This window comes from Sorex araneus, chromosome 2 (assembly GCF_027595985.1).
Source record: "Sorex araneus isolate mSorAra2 chromosome 2, mSorAra2.pri, whole genome shotgun sequence".
Taxonomy (NCBI): Eukaryota; Metazoa; Chordata; class Mammalia; order Eulipotyphla; family Soricidae; genus Sorex; species Sorex araneus.
The window spans coordinates 334243964-334260715 of record NC_073303.1 but is presented as its reverse complement, the minus strand read 5'-3'; the positions used below and the strand labels follow the sequence as shown (position 1 = coordinate 334260715).

The window sequence follows — 16752 nt, the reverse complement described above, 5'->3', positions numbered from 1 at the left end:
AGTTATCCTATTTTACTGCTCTTTTTAAACATTGAAACCATCAAATGCTAATAAAACTTCACAATCCATCATTAACTAAAAGAAAATCAGAAAACATTTTTTGTTAATTACTTGTTAGAGTTGAAATTGCTAGAGGGAAATACCCATATTGCAGATGGGGGTGAGGTGAAGTGAAGGTGTTAAGAGAAAAAGAAGGAAGATATACTTCAAAGTAGAGTAACAATTATTGTGTTACTACTACTAGGTAAGTGTTACAAAAATTTTTTTCTTTCTTTCTGTTTTGCTTTTTGGGACACACCTGGTGATGCACAGGGGTCACTCCTGGCTCTGCACTCAGGAATCACCCCTGGCGGTGTTCAGGGGACCATATGGGATGCTGGGAATCGAACCCGGGTCTGCCATGTGCAAGGAAAACTCCCTACCCACTGTGCTATCACTCCAGCCCCAGAAAAAATTTTTTTCTTTTCTTTTTTTTCTGTATTGTTCAAAATTTCTCATTTCAGGGCTAACGAGATAGTACAATGGGTAAGACACTTGACTTACACGTGGCTCACCTGAATCCAATCCCTGGCACCAAGTATGGGTCCAATAACCTGCCAAGAGTGATTCTTGGTTACTCCTTGCTCTGCACTCAGGATATTCTCGGCAATACTTGGGGCAACCGTGTGGGATGCTGGGGCTCAAACCAGGATTGGCCACATGCAAGGCAAGCACCCCTATTCGACCTACCACCTCTCCAGTCCCAAAAGTAAAACTTTCATAAAAAAAAGTGTTGATACTGGGGTCTGGGGATGCTCAATGGCAAAAGTACTTCACTTGCAAACACAAGGCTGAATGCCATGCCTGTTCCATTCACACTCACTGACTCTGATCCCAGACAACTGCTGGCTGTCCTTTCCCACTGGCACAGAGGGCACAATCTGGGGCTCGCAGACAGGAATATGTAAACACAACTAAAGTGTGCAACCACCAGTAGTAGTGCAGGCTTTCTGGCACTTATAAAGTTAACAGTAAGGTCTCCTTATGCCTTTAAAATCCCAAAGGAATAAAACAATAATGTCTGGCTTATACCTAAACTGAGACCTGTTAAACTGTTCTAAGAAAATCATTATAACTCTGCTTAAAATCCTAGACATTTCAAAATTATTCTTCTTTTTCAAGGTTTGCTTAAATAGCTCAGGATGCATCAACATAAGTTCAAATAGTTAATCCTAATTGTGATAAATCACAGATTGGGTGATCAAGATCAAAAGAGCACTTGACATTAAAGGTTACTAAAAACATTGTAGGATTAAATGGTATTAAACTATCTAAATAACCTTTAAATCAGGTTTCATTACCAGTTCTGTTCTATATAAAACAAACATAATTTTTAAGAAATAAAATCTGACACAAAATGTCAATAAGGCATTACAGAAAACATTCTTTGGAATCCATAGTTTATGGTTTAAAAAGCATCACTTAGCCTTTTGGACCCGGCTGTGGAAGGAGCATGATGGAGGGGCCCGAGGGAGCGCCCTCGGACCCCAAGCAGCCCACTGAACTAATTCCGGCATGGGACCAGAGACCCCACGGCGTGCTGAAGCTGTGGGACCCGGGCATCCCCCAATTCTTTTAACCTGTCTCTCTCTCAACTCCTCCCTCCTGAGCACAGCGCAGGGGCCGCGGTTTTCCTGAGCGCAAAACGGAGACGCCGAGCCTCTCTCTAGGTTTCTCCAACTTATGAGCACCATAAAAGGGTAAAAGTTTATAGTGATGTTATTTCTGGTTGTACTTTCCCTGGACTTTATACAGAAACCCAAAACCGCGCGGCCGCGCGACTTAATGTCATCTTAGTATGAGCAATATGTAATGGTTCCTTTCTAATGGGGCGGACTTTTGTGGGAGATCCTAATAGTAAGTCTGTTGCTGAAATATTGAAGGCAATCAAAGTGGTAGCCATCTCACTAGACTGAACTAAGCTATATCCCCACGCCGGCTGAGAAGAAATTTTCTTCTTTCTCGGGAAGAAACGCGGTGTGTCATCAACTACAGTGTGATGTCCATTAAGCAAACAGACCTGGTGGCGTGGGAATGGGATATAAGGGGAAAAATTATGTACAAGGAACAGCGGGACGCTGGTGGAATCTCGAGCCGGAGCCGACACCAGCGCAAGACCGTCGGTTCCAGAGACTGCTTGCAGATACTCTACAAGTCTATCAACTAAGCCAGAGCCCCACGCCTGCTGATGACGGGAAATAACCATCCTTTTCGTTTTTTTTTTCCCTTGTCAGGCAGCGTGGCGATTACTAAAACAGGCGTGAACTCGGTGGCGCGGGGCAAGGGGGAAAAAGAAAAACTATGTAACAAACAGCGGGACTTAATATCTCTATATTCTTAGCAATGGAGAACTATCAAATGCCTCCTTGGCAATAGGACTGCTTTTCTTTTTTGGGGGAAACCCCAACAACGGTAGTGAGTTGTGTGTTGAAACATGGAATGTAATCGAAATAAGGCGTAAACGAAGTGAAACATATCATGTGCAAGGGTTGGGACTGGGGAGGTGGGAGGGGGCGGCAGGTATACTGGGGGGGTTGGTGATGGAAGATGGGCACTGGTGAAGTGAAGGGTGTTTGAGAACTGTATAACCGACATAATCCTGAGAACTATGTAACCCTCCACATGGTGATTCAATAAAATTTAAAAAAAAAAAAAAATTGAAACAAAAAAAACAAACAAACAAAAAAAAAAATAAAAAGCATCACTTAGGGCTGGAAGATAGTACAGGGGTTAAAGTACTTGTCTTGGCTCTTCGTCGAGATGTGACCCTGGTGACGCACATGTGCAGCCTCTCCGCAGCTGCACGAGCATGATTCCAGAGGCCAGCTAAACTACTTTTGGTACCGGCAGCTTCTTGCAGAAATGTCAGGCCCATGCCTGCCCAGGAGGGGAAACGTTTTTCTCTCTCGCCTTTTCTTTGCAAGGGGGGGGAGGAAGGGAGGAAGGGGGGAGGGGAGGGGGAGGGCGTGGCGACAGCCAGCTTATGAGGACCACTAATGAGAGGTACAACTTGCAGCAATGGGACATGTGGGTGCTCTCGGGGAGGGGGCGGTACTGGCTCCCGCTCTCCACTGAGAGCTTGCAATGATCTAATTTCCTCCAGAAATTTCCCTGGACTTAGTTACTAAAATACAGAAAACCAAAATCCATATCTCTTCAGGTCTGATTCTAGGGGGGAAATTCCAAACAATAATAGTGAGTTTTTTGTTGAAATACTGAATGTAGCCAAAGTAAAGAGAAAGTAAAGTGAAATTTATCAGTTACACAGGCAAGGGTGGGAGGGCTGGGGGGGTGGGAGGTATACTGGTTTTTTTTGGGTGGTGGAATATGTGCACTGGTGAAGGGATGGTTGTTTGAGCATTGTAAAACTGAGACTTAAGCCTGAAAGCTTTGTAATTTTACACATGGTGATTCAATAAAAATATTAATTAAAAAAATAAAGTACTTGTCTTGAAAATGGCCAACCCTGATTTGATCCTGAGCACCACATAAGAACTGCTAAGCACTTCAGAGATATCTCTGAGCAGACTCAGGAGTAAACATTAAGCACTGCATCCAAATTCCCTAAACAAATAAAATTTTTAAAAAGAAAAACATCAATGACAGAGGCAACTATAAAATAAAGCATTTCCTCACTTTTTTATTACTTCTAGTTACTCCTATCAACTACTACTTTTGATAATAATAATCCAAGACTCTATATGACTATAAAACCAAGCTTCCGGAAGTATGTGGCCACAAAGCAGCCGTGCAACATCTTATGGCTTAGTTCTCCCTATTGGAGAGCCTGGCAAGCTACCGAGAGTTTCCTGCCCACATGGGAGATCCTCGCATACTCCCCATGGTGTATTCATATGCCAAACCCAGTAACAATGATGGGTCTCATTCCCCTGACCCTGAAAGAGCCTCCAATGCGGCACCATTGGAAAGGACGAGTAAAGAGAGGCTTCTAAAATCTCAGGGGTAGGACGAATGGAGATGTTACTCGAACTGCTTGAGAAATTCGACGATCAACAGGATGATGATGATGAATCAAGACTCTCCTCTTAATTGTTATTCCTCTTCTTAATTCTTAGTGACCCTATTTTATTTTATTATTATTATTATTATTATTTTTTGCTTTTTGGGTCATACCCGAAGATGCACAGGGGTTACTCCTGGGTCTTGCACTCAAAAATTACTCCTGGCAATGCTCGGGAGACCATATGGAATACTGGGAATCGAACCTAGGTTGGCCATGTGCAAGGCAAACACCCTACCCGTTATGCTATCGCTCTAGTCCCTAGTGATCCTATTTTAAATTTAAATGGGTATGAGAAAAAATTGCTGGCTCTTTTCTCTATCAAGGAGCTCTACTGCTTTTCTCTTGGCTGCCTTTCACTACATTTTTCAGAGAAAGGAAAAGCCACTTCAGATTCACAGGAAAATACAATTTTAGTAGCTATCAGCAGGCAAAGAGAAAGAATAATTATTCCATGGGGAAAAAAAAACAGTAAGATACACTTTGGGTTTTATCCAATTTGTTCACAGAGATGAAGAAATAAAATTTTCATTATGAGTTGGCGAGATAGTATAGGGTTAAGGTTCTTTCCTTGTATGCAGCTGACATGGTTCAATCCCCAGCACCACATATATCCCCCTGCATACCACTCTCTGAGCACAGAGGCAAGAAGCCTTGAACACTGCCAGGTATGGCCCAAGTCCTTCTCCCACAGCTCCTGAAGCTTTCCCCCACGCCCCCACCAAAAAGCCCTTTCATTTTGCAATTAAAGTTGCTGAATAACATTTAGAATTAAGATAAAGGAAGAGCAAAAATCTGGAAGTGTTTCTGCTTTAGAATGCTGATCTCATAGAAGATGGAAAAAAGGAATCTCCATCTATCTGGAGATTAAAATTGTAGAAGTCATATCTGTTCAGAAAGAATAACAGACAAGCTAGGTATGAAAAAATAGAAGAGAAAAAAGAACAGCTAGGATATGAACAGTCAGAATAATTATGAAGCAGTTTCTATCTACACAGAAAAAAAATTTTTAATCCTCAAATGAAACATTTGCTACTCTAAGTTTGTCCTATATTAAATACCAAATAAAGAAAACATCATGTAAAGGGTAAAATGCAGGCTGGGATGAACAGTGTGGGGGATATGGCACATGCCTTGCAGGTGGCAATCCCTGGCCCATATGTTCTCAAGCATCACCAGGTAAAGCCCAGGAGGCACCTAAACACTGTCAGGTTTAGTGACCCTAGAGGTCAGCCCAAGTAATACCTGGTACTGCAGGGTGTAAGCAGCACCTCATTCTTGGGCCTTGCATTGAACTACCTGCATGGTTGGCCTAGAATCACCAGCTTGGCCCTCAGGCCTCCTGAGTGCCAAACCACTTGGGAAGTATTTTCCACCCCCTCGACAAAAAATGAGAAAAATTTGCGTCTTCAGTTCAGACGCAACTAATGAAAAGACAAAGCTCTAAGACTATATCCTTAGTTTCTGAGTCTGCCCCCACGCCTGGCTGTCCTCACCAGGGCCCCTCTGAGGGGGCGGGCTGAGTTTCCCTTCCTGCCTGGAGCAGAGCCCCGGCAGCCGAAGACCTCTGGAACCCAGCCACAGATCATGCTCAAGGCCCCTCTACACATGTTTGGAAGAGCCTCATGCATGAAGGAACCGGCAGAGGAACCCAGGTGTGCGGAACCTGGAGCTGAGATCTCCAAGGCTGCTTGGATCAGGACTGGGCCTCTTCCGCCTAGATCCCCCATTTTCCAGTAAATCCCCCATTTTCTAAATCCCCCATTTTCTAGGCGGTCACACCCAGAAACTGCCCCTGGCGCTCATATAATCCCATCAACGACCAACATCCAGAGACTATAAAACACAGTTCCCAGAAGTGTGTGGCGCTTCAAGGCAGCACGACATCTTACAGCCTAGTTCTCTCTCTCAGAGAACATGGCAAGCTATGGAGAGTATTCTTGCCTGCAGGGAGAGCCTGGCAAGCTTCCTGTGGTATATTCATACGCCAAACACAGTAACAATGATGGGTCTCATTCTCCTGACCCTGAAAGAGCCTCTAATGCAGCACCATTGAGAAGGACGAGTAGTAAAGAGAGGCTGCTAAAATCTCCGGGCTAGGATGAATGGAGACATTACTGGGCCTGCATGAGCAAATTGATGATCAACGGGATGATAGTGATGGTGATAGTGATAAAATGGGCATGATAATAACTGACCTCACAGTGCTATGAGAAATGAATGGAGTAATGTATGTAAACTGCCTAGTACAATATTCAGGTAGAGATTATGTGTTCAATAAAAACTAGCCCTATTACTACCTCTAGCTAATAGATTATGATTGCTATTGCTTTAAAACAGGATGATGATGATGATCCTTAGTTTCAGAAAGCATTTATTTAATAAAACGGACAGACTGAGGTGAAAAATAATTTTCAACCTCAGAAGTGATACAAATTAATTAATTAATGTCTCTTGCCCATGTATTATTGGGCAAGAGACAGCTCAACATTTGGAATACATGCTTTTCATGCAGGAGGCCTAAAGGTGATCCCAGGACCACATGCTGTCCAATTATGGAGCACAGAGACAGGAGTAGCTCCATGGCACTGTTAAGTATGACCCCCCTGCCACCCCCAAAAAAAATCCCTTAAAATTAAATAAAATCCATATGCTTCTCTAGTAAGGGAAAAATGGGAAAAATGACCTCTTAAGAATATCTAGGAACCATACTCACCTATCTTCTAAAACTTTAATGGTTTCCTGCAGAAATTTCTGCTGCTCTCTGAGCTGTTGATTTTTGGTGAAGAATTCTTCTAGTCTTTGTGCATCTCTAAAAGTCAAGAAATAAATTTTATTTAGGGAAAATTTTCTAACAAGATAATACTTCTGTAACAACTTGAAAGTACAGTCTTACCATTTATATAATTTGCATTTCTTATATCCATGTAAACAACTTAGAAGGCAAAGTATTTTACTGAACAACGTAATTCAAAAACTATACTAGAACTTGCTCTAAAATATGTAAAAATACTGTATAGAAGCGATATCCTCAGTACCAGACATTCTTTATACAATGCTGGAACAGAGATGAATGAATGTATTCTGTGGCTTTCACTGAACTCTAAAAAATTTGCTCTAAAAAGTACACTTACTGTTTTTATGATTTTGCACACATTTATAATGTAAATAGTAGCCATCTTTATTCTCATAATTTATACTCTAAGAACAAGGTTATGTTTTCTATTTTATTAACTTCACTTTTTGGACTTTTGTACAGTGGAGTAAAGACACACATGATCCTGATATTTTCATTTGAATCTTTGCTCTGCCGCCTCCATGACCATGTACAAGTCATCTAGACTTTGTGCTTCAAAAAAATGGGAATATCAGGGGATGGAGCTATAGCACAGTGGGTAGGGCATTTGCCTTGAACTCAGCTGATCGGGGTTCAATTCCCAGCATTCCATATAGTCCACTGAGCACTGCCAGGAGTAATTCCTAAATGCATGAGCCAAATAACCCCTGTACATTGCCAGGTGTGATCCAAAAAGCAAAAATAAAAAAAAAAAAGGTAATATCAAATCATCAGGTGTTAGCTATAAGTACCAACAGTACATATTGTATTCTAGAGCACTCAGAAAAGTGCTGGCATGTATTACACTTACGTGTTTATTATGATTTTTATAATGAGGGAAAAAACATCAAAACATTTCTTCTACATTCCTTGACTACTTTCCAAGACACTGTCATATTTTATCCTTCCATCATATTTTTAAAAGATAGTATTATATGAAATACACATATTTCTTTTTCTTTTTTTTTGCTTTTTGGGTCACACCCAGCGATGCTCAGGGGTTACTCCTGGCTTTGCACTCAGGAATTACTCCTGGCAGTGCTTGGGGGACCATATGGGATGCCGGGGATCGAACCCTGGTTGGCCGCGTGCAAGGCAAACGCCCTACCCGCTGTGCTATAGCTCCAGCCCCTGAAATACACATATTTCTATTCTAAGAAAATGCGTAAGAAACTTGAGATTTCTGTGTGATCTTGAAAGTGAAAATATGAGAATACCATGGTTCAAAACTCCAGCATCCATGGTCTAGCCATATCAGGAAAGGGTGACAAACCAGGCCACAAAAGGCAAATGGTTTTCAAAATAGTTACAATGTAAAACGAACTACCAAAAAGAAGCAAAAAAAAGGAATACAAGTAAAAAGTACAAAGGGAAAGGGAAGGCACCTCTTAAACAGCAGTGGAATACGACTGAAAGAATGAAAAGCAAGTAAGAGAAATAGCTCCTTGTTGTATTAAAAATGCAGTTCTGGTGACAGATACAGATATCTGAAAATTTGAAAATAATAGTAAGAACAGAAATTTATTTGGCTATTTCTCATTTAACTTCTAGAAAAGGTTTTTCTAAGGTTGTAAGTATTAGTAGGCATTAGACCACCTTGAGTTTCTGGGTTTGATCCCCAGCACTAAAAAAATAAATAAATAAAAAACTTCCAACACTTCTAGAAGAACTTTTAGAAAAACATTGGAAGCAGCATCACCTATATTTTTTTCTGATCCTCTATTGGGAATTTACAAGCATGATTAACAACCTGTCAAAATTTGGAGGAGCATTTAGAGTTGCTTTTAAATTAAAACATTTTTGCTAGCAACACATATTTAAATTAGGTATTTAATTCAAAATATGTGTGTGTATGTGTACCACATTTTATATTAAGCACAGAGAATAGAACAGTCTCTAAGCATTGCAAGGAATGGTCACAAATAAAAATGCATTAAAAAGCCAACAAAGTATATTTTATATAATTTTTGCAGGTGGGGTGTTGGGTCCATACCTGGTATATTTGGGGGACCATATATGGCGCCAGGAATTAAACAAGGGTCAGCAGCACTACAAGGCAAGTACCTTAACCCCTGTACAATTTGAAATCTCAAACCACTCAAAAAGATTTTTACCATTGAAGAGACGCCTAATCATTCCTAAAACATGGCTACTTCCTATTCTGATTTCAGGTGGCTATAAAAAGAGACAGTTTTAGGCGCATATGCTGCCTAAGCCCATGTGCTGCTTGTGCCATGTGGCCGAGCACATGTGGTGCCCGAGCACATGTGTCGCCCGCATTTCCCCCCTTGAGGTGTGTACTTTCATGTTTTCGTGTCCAGTGCTAGGATGTGTGCAGAGCTTCCTCCACCCTTGGAGAAGCCCGCATTCGCTCTTGAGTGTGTTACTCCTACTGTTTTTTTTCTTTTTCACTTATCCCTTCCTCCTTCCCTCAGAAACCTCAAAATAAAATCTGTTACTTCAAAAAAAAAAAAAGAGAGAGAGACAGTTTTAGAAAAAAAAATGCTATTTTCTTAATTTAACAAACTTAACTGTATTTATTTTGGAAATAATTTTTCTCAATGTGTGTTGCTAAAGCAAGCACACGGAATAACTTTTATAATAGGAATAATTTATAAAGAGCTTTCTTTTGTAACTATTCAGATCATTCTTTTGGGGCATGTGGAAGAACTGGAACACAACCAGTGGTAGTCAAGAGATCAAGCCTGATAGTGCTCAGGGCACTCTTGGTTCTGTGCTTGGAGGACCATGAGATGCCAAGGATCAAATTAGACTCAGTAGCATGTAAGTTAAAGGCGCTTTAACCCTGGTACAATTCTCAAAGCCTATTCAGATTTTGTTGTCCAGCAAGGAATACATTAAAAGCCTAGTTTTTACAAAATCTTTAGAACCTATTGGGGAACAGAAAAAGGAAAGCCATGTCATAAAAAGAAATCACGCCGATGTGCTGCAGAGTTAGCCTAAATGGAGTGACAGTGCTGATGCCTACCCAACAGTCACTTCTTATTCTCTCCAGCCTTCTGTCTTATTTTGATTTGGGTCACTCCTGGCAGTGTTCTGGGACTACTCCGAGCTCAGTGCTCAAGGGACCATGTGCAGAAAATGAACCACTGGCTCCAGCCCTCTAAATTATCTCACAGGCACCACTCATTTTTTTTTGTTTGTTTACAAATAATACCCACCACCGCTGCTTACACTGAATTCACCATTTCTCCCATCTACACCCACATTCTTCCTCTCAGATGTTCTTAGTTCTGTTATCAATGTTCACATTTCTTGTTGGTTTAGAAGGGTTTTCTGCTTGTCTTTTTGTTTTCAGGCCACACCCTGTGGTGCTGAGAGATCATACCTGGTAGTGTTCAGGGCACAATATGTGGTGCCAGAGATTGAAGTGGAATCAACTGTGTGCAAAGCAAGTGCCTTAACCCCTGTAATATTTTCCAGCCACTCTAGACTTTTTGTTTTTGTCTGCTCATTAATTTTATATTCTTGTAATATATACTTGGGTGAAATCATCCAATATGTGATTAATTTCACTTGAAGTCTCCTGGAGTTCTTTTTATTTTGCTGCAAATAGAAAATTTTTATCTTTCTGCAGTGGAATAGTACTTCAGTTTATAAATATACCACACCTTCTTTAGCCAATGAGCTTTGGTGGTTGTGTAATTTTAACTATTGCAAATAATGCTGCAGTAGTACAGGGGTGGCTATAATTTGTTTTACTATTTTCATAATTAGATGCCTTCCAAGAAAGTAGCTCTACTTTCAGTTTCTTGAAGAGCTCCAAGAATTTCCCAAAATAGTTGAAATTTATATTTCAACACTGTTTAAAGCTACTGTATGATCAGCTATTGAATCATACAGTAGCTCTACTTTCAGCTTCTTGAAGAGCTCCAAGTGTTTCCCCAGATAGCTGAACCTATTTATATTCCAATATTGTAGGAAGTACTCCTTTTTCTCCATACCTTCATCAATATCATTAAGTCCATTTTCACAGATGTAAGGTGGTATTTCACTATGCCATCTATTCCTTTTTGAGATTATATTTTCTGGCTCTACAAGATTCTTTAGCTCATTTTATTATTTGTATACCCCCTTTTCATCCCCAAATCATGGCATCAATCAGTTCTACAAAGAATCTTGACTGCTTTTATTACATTCTTTAGATTATTTTAAGATCTGGGTTAAGGCTTATTAATACTGGGAGCCATTACTTTCAGGCTCTCTTAATGGACTAAGCCTAGGAAATGTAAGTGTGCTCTCAAGCACACTGATACTTATTTCTCTATCTATTTATATTAGAAACCAAGAGTACATACCAAAACCATGTAGCAATACATTATTAGACACAATAGTATTAATTTCTGCTATTTGTAACAAGTCTACTACATTGTGAATTTCAGATTCTGGATATGAAATAACCAGAATCCTAGGTCTGGCACAGACTTAGCAAGTCATATCTTATTCTTTGTTTAATAAGGAAAACAATTCAGAGGAAACTGCTGGCAATTTCAAATTAGGAAAAGGGCACTCAGAATACCAATGTAATTAATTTCTTCTTGTAATTTTAGAAATTCAGAATTATTCCACTGCTCGGTTTGTGGTATCTTAAAATCCAGGGGTTAATCATAGTTTTAAAGATTGTTTATAGATGGGTTCCAGTCTTAATAAAAACATTAACAGAAAATATTTAATACAACTATAGAAGCTATTCTTTTTATCCAAAGTCTACATGACATAAAATATATTTACTCATAAATAAGATGCTGAGGTTCAAATAGGAGTTAGATATCAATTACTTTAAAATAAAGACATCACAGATATTTACTGATACTTACAAAATTCGTTCTTTTTTTAGTTTGGATACTTTAACTTGTAAACCTGAAAAATACAAAAAGACATTTCACCATTTTTAAAGTAGTTGATCTTAATTTCTTTAGAAGTCAAATGCTGTACTATTAAGTTACTTGATTCTGGCCTCTGAAAAATGAGTCAGGTCCCATTAGTTTAAAGACAGTGTATTTACTTACCTGTACCCTGAGGTCACAAAAGTCTATCTGCAATATTACTGCTTTTAGTCTACTATATGACAGCCAAAAAGAATGAAATTTACTCCACCTAAAGTGAATTACTTCCTTTCTAATGGCAGAAGCAAGCATATAATTAAAAGTTCACTATAAATGAAGGTCTATGTTCTAACATAGACTATGTATTTACTAATAACAATAATGCCTAAGTAGGCTCAAGTCTTCTGGGATTAAAATAGATTGTGGCAGGAAGTCCTGGACTAGAAGCAAAAGTGCTTACAGAAAAGTATTTAACAAAGGATACCAGTGTTTTAATTCCATGATATGCTATGTATAATTTTTATTTGGTCTGATGCAAAACAAGAAGACATCCACCTATGCTAGGGTAGTTACTATGAAGAGGGCTGCTGGGCTTTGTAACTGCAAAGGATAAGGACAAAATGAAGTTAACATTCTAATTTTCAGAAACAGTAATTAACAAAAAAGGAAACAATTATTAAATAAACAGCCAACATTAAATAAACATCCAAAATATCTATTTAAGTAAAAAATTAATTGGTAGGCAGAGAAGAAAGCTCAACAGGCTGGAGTGTATGCTTTGTATTCAGGAGACCCAGGTTTGGTCTCCAGCACTGCCTGGTTCTATAAGCACTGCTAGGAGTGAGTCCCAAGCACCAAGCAGGGAGTATCTTTGGCTATGGTTAATAAAACAAACAACAACAACAAAAACCTAGTTAGCAAAATTATAATGTTGAATGGTGATAAGGGTAAAACTGTTCCCATACTTCACTAGAAAAACTGATTTGGTACAACTCCTTTTTCATCAATATCTCACTTGTCAGATTCTACACTAAGAAAATAATCTGAGCTGTTAAAAAAAATTCATGCCAATAGGGGCCCAATGCAAGAGATCACTCCAAAGGTACAGAGTTTATGTGGTGAAGACCCAGGTTCCATCCCTGTCACGTCATGGTTCCCTGAGGTCCTGTAAGCACCAGTGGGAGTGACCCCCCCCAAGCACAGAAATAGGAGTAGGCCCTGATATACTGAATATGACCTCAAAATCAAAGTAATTTTAAAAAATCATGTGAAGAGGGTTGAAGAAACGGTACAGCTAGTAAGGCACTTGCTTTGCATGCAGCTAATCCTGTTTTGATCTACAGCACCCAACTGGTGCTCTTCATCCCTGCCAAGGAGTGATCCCTGAGCATACAGCCAGGAGCAAAGTCCTTGAGTACCACTATGACCTGAAAATCAAAAAATAAAAAAAATTACGTGGAGAATAGTGAATGATTTATACAATATGTGAAACGCTTAAAATGGGCAAAATTTAAGTAAAATACAATGTAACCAATTGATGCATAGCTATTGAAATCATGTGTAGCACTGTCACTGTCATCCCATTGTTCATGCATTTGCTCGAGAGGGCACCAGTCATGTCTCCATTGTGAGACTTGTTACTGTTTTTGACATATCAAATATGCCATGGGTAGCTTGCCAAGCTCTGCTGTGCGGGTGGGATACTCTCGGTTGCTTACCAGGCTCTCCAGAGGGGCGGAGGAATTGAACCTGAGTCGGCCGTGTGCAAGGCAAATGCCCTACCATCTGTGCTATCGCTCCAGTCCATTGAAATAAACAAATATTAAAAAATTAAGCTATTTAGCAACACCAAACTTATTTACTACTCCTTCTCTATTCAATTTTTGGCAATGTGATTATCAGTTTGATATTATTTTAAAATGACCCCATGTATGGATATTTACTTATTACTATTTGTTTTCTGTGGTACTATGTATTAAACGCAGAGTTTCATACATGCAAGGCAAATACTCTAACACCTAACTACACCCCTGGCCTTACTCCTTACTTACTTTTTGTGGGGGGAAGGGGACCGGTCTCCTAAGCAATGCCCAGGAGCGCCCATGGACACTCCTGGCCATTCTCAGCCAACTGGACTGGTGGTTTAATATGAGGGGCCAATGGTACAATCCTTTTTGAGGGGCAAAGTTAGTCCCCCTAAAATAGTTGACTGATTTTTGAAAAAATATCAAAGATTTATTATTTGCCTTTGGTAGTTTATCTAATGGATTACACACTCAAGTAAGCTTCTCATAAAATGTGTAATGCAACTTTAATAAAGTTGGCATTTTTAAGAAGAGGATTTTTCATCATCTGTCTAATAAGAGATAATACTCCAAACAATATAATTTAGACAGAGATTTTGAAAACAAATCTATAGTGTCCCACTTATTCCCTCCATCACAATGCTGACTATGGAGGAATGAGGTTACAAGTCACATAGTTAATGATGTGAAGTCACTTCCTGTCCCTGGAGGTAATAATTTGATGCCATGTAATCTAGACATTATGAAAAAAAATCAATGTCCTATACAATTGTTTTTGCCCTATATTTCAAATTTCACAGGAAATTGATACACGATATACTTTTATGCTCATTTCTTTACCCTAAAATTTGAATAAAATGACACAAAATGGTTAAAATAAAAGTTACACATAAAGCTGCAACCAAATGCTCACAGTATCTTTTTTTTTTTTTGCTTTTTGGGTCACACCTGGCGATGCACAGGGGTTACTCCTGGCTCTGCACTCAGGAATTACCCCTGGCCGTGCTCAGGGGACCATATGGGATGCTGGGATTTGAACCCGGGTCGGCCGAGTGCAAGGCAAACGCCCTACCCGCTGTGCTATCTCTCCAGCCCCGCTCACAGTATCTTTATTGATAATTGTCAAATACTCGAAACTAAAATATCCTTCAACTAATGGAACTGTCAAATAAAATAATGAAATTTGAAAATGATTTAGGTTGCATCCTTATACCATAAGCACTGCTCTGCAATATTAAGAAATTAACCATGATAAAACTGGAGAGAAAATATAAGGATTAAGGCTCTTGCCATACACGAAGCACTGTTCTATACTCAGTACCACGTATAGACCCCAAATTACTGCCAGGAGTAATCTGAGCACAGAGCCAGAAGTGATCCCTGAGCACAGAGCCAGAAATAAGCCCTGAGCAAAGCCAGGGATGGTTCCCAAAATACAGAAACAAAAGAATGAAATTATGGTATGTTCAACAACTGGGATAGGTCACAAGGAACTAGGCTAAATGAAAACACAAAACTGACCCACTCAGTGGTAAAAATCACCTGCTTTTCACGAAAGGATCAATTGTTTGATCCCTGATATTTCTGCCATAGGATCCATGTGTGCTGAGTGTAGTAAATGAAGCAAGACTCCTCCCTCCATCCACCCACAGTGAGCACCTAAGCTGAGTGTGTGAGCACCATAACCAGATTTGCGACCCTCTCAATGGCTATATATATCCTAACCAATTCCACATCCATAGCATTCTTGAAATGATAAATGTGAGAGCAAACAGTAAGGGTAGCCAGAGGCTGGAGAGAACTGGGGTGGGAGAAAGGTGGCTGGGGCCTTAAATGATGGCATGAGGGATCGCTGGTAAATTTATACATATGATTTAACTGTACAGAACTAAATACACATATTAGTGCATGCTACACTTGTACATGCAGGTAAAATTGGTGGTCTCTGAACAAGTCTGGCAGACTGTATTAATCCCAATTTCATGGTTGTAATATTATACTACAGTTATACATGATGCTACTTTGAGTAGAAGGTATATCAAATCAATTCTCTTTATACTGTTTTTTATAACTATTTGTGAATCTATAATTAGCTAAAAATAAGCAAAAAAAAAAAGAAGAAAAAGAATTCACCATAAGATTAACAAAATGGCTATATTCAAAAACAAAATGAAGGGGAAACACTTTTGCTATTAAGAATACAAACTGTTACAATTTTCTACTACTCATATCTCTAGCTAAGAAGATTTTCTTTTTCTTTTTTAGGTAATGATGGCAAACTCATGAAAACTTGAAAGAACAAAGCATCAACTCATTTTTAAATAATTAAGAACTTATGACCCAACTAAGACAAAGATCAGATTCAGAAGTATTTTGCTTTTTCCCTTCCCAAAGTGCATGAAAATGTACTTGTTGACAGATTTTTCTTGTTTTTACTTCTGGTGAACTTCGAAAACTTAGGGATACCCTTAGAAATGAAAAGTGCAGCCAAAGATAAAATGGATTCTTGCCATGAACCACTTTAAGAAAAGAAACAATGAGATAGAAAATCCATATAAACTTCAAAAGAAAATTCTTGGGAAATATGGAAAGACTAGTCTTTTATCTTGCAAGCATTCAACACCTGTGAGGCATTTGTTCTGTCATGCAGATCAGCCCTGAAACAGGTTTATGTGTATATGTGTGTGTGTTTAAATTTTAGCATTTACTATTCATCAAGTCAATTAGGCATCTACAATTAGAACCCCTATAAAGTGTGCTTTAATCCTGCTCCACACCCATAGGAAGGAATGAGGCTATACAACAATGCAGCTCCTGTATGAACAGGTAGCCTGCTCAGCAAAGTATTTGAGATTGTAACACTGGCAACTTGAGACAACTACTGAAGAAAGAGCACCCAAAAAACCTAAGCACTATATTACAACTAACCCTCTACCAACTCATATACAAAATCTGGAAAAAACAAAACAAGTAAGGAACTATATACATAATTATAACATATGGGAAAAAAATTTATTCAGATACAAGGCAAAAATTCATTTTTTATAAATAAAAATTAGTTGATTTTTCACTTATTTTAGTTATCTAGAACAAATAATACATATGTATTGTTACTTTAAATTATGGCTTTGAAATACAAATTATAAGTGTAGTAATAACTTTCTTAACAAACAGTGGCTTCACAGACAGAGCTCAAGTTATTTA

At 39.0% G+C, this 16752-nt stretch overlaps 1 protein-coding gene across 2 annotated transcripts in view; it reads right to left on the bottom strand.

The window, feature by feature from the left end:
* Nucleotides 1–16752, bottom strand: part of RBBP8 (RB binding protein 8, endonuclease) — a 72512-nt gene that overhangs the window by 44958 nt on the left and 10802 nt on the right. For both annotated transcript variants that reach the window (XM_055126959.1, XM_004606014.2), the window contains exons 3-4: nucleotides 11735–11777; nucleotides 6777–6872 (exon numbers count right to left, since the gene is read on the bottom strand). In XM_055126959.1, coding sequence (XP_054982934.1) covers nucleotides 6777–6872; nucleotides 11735–11777 — 139 coding nt within the window. The remainder of the gene's footprint in view (nucleotides 1–6776; nucleotides 6873–11734; nucleotides 11778–16752) is intronic.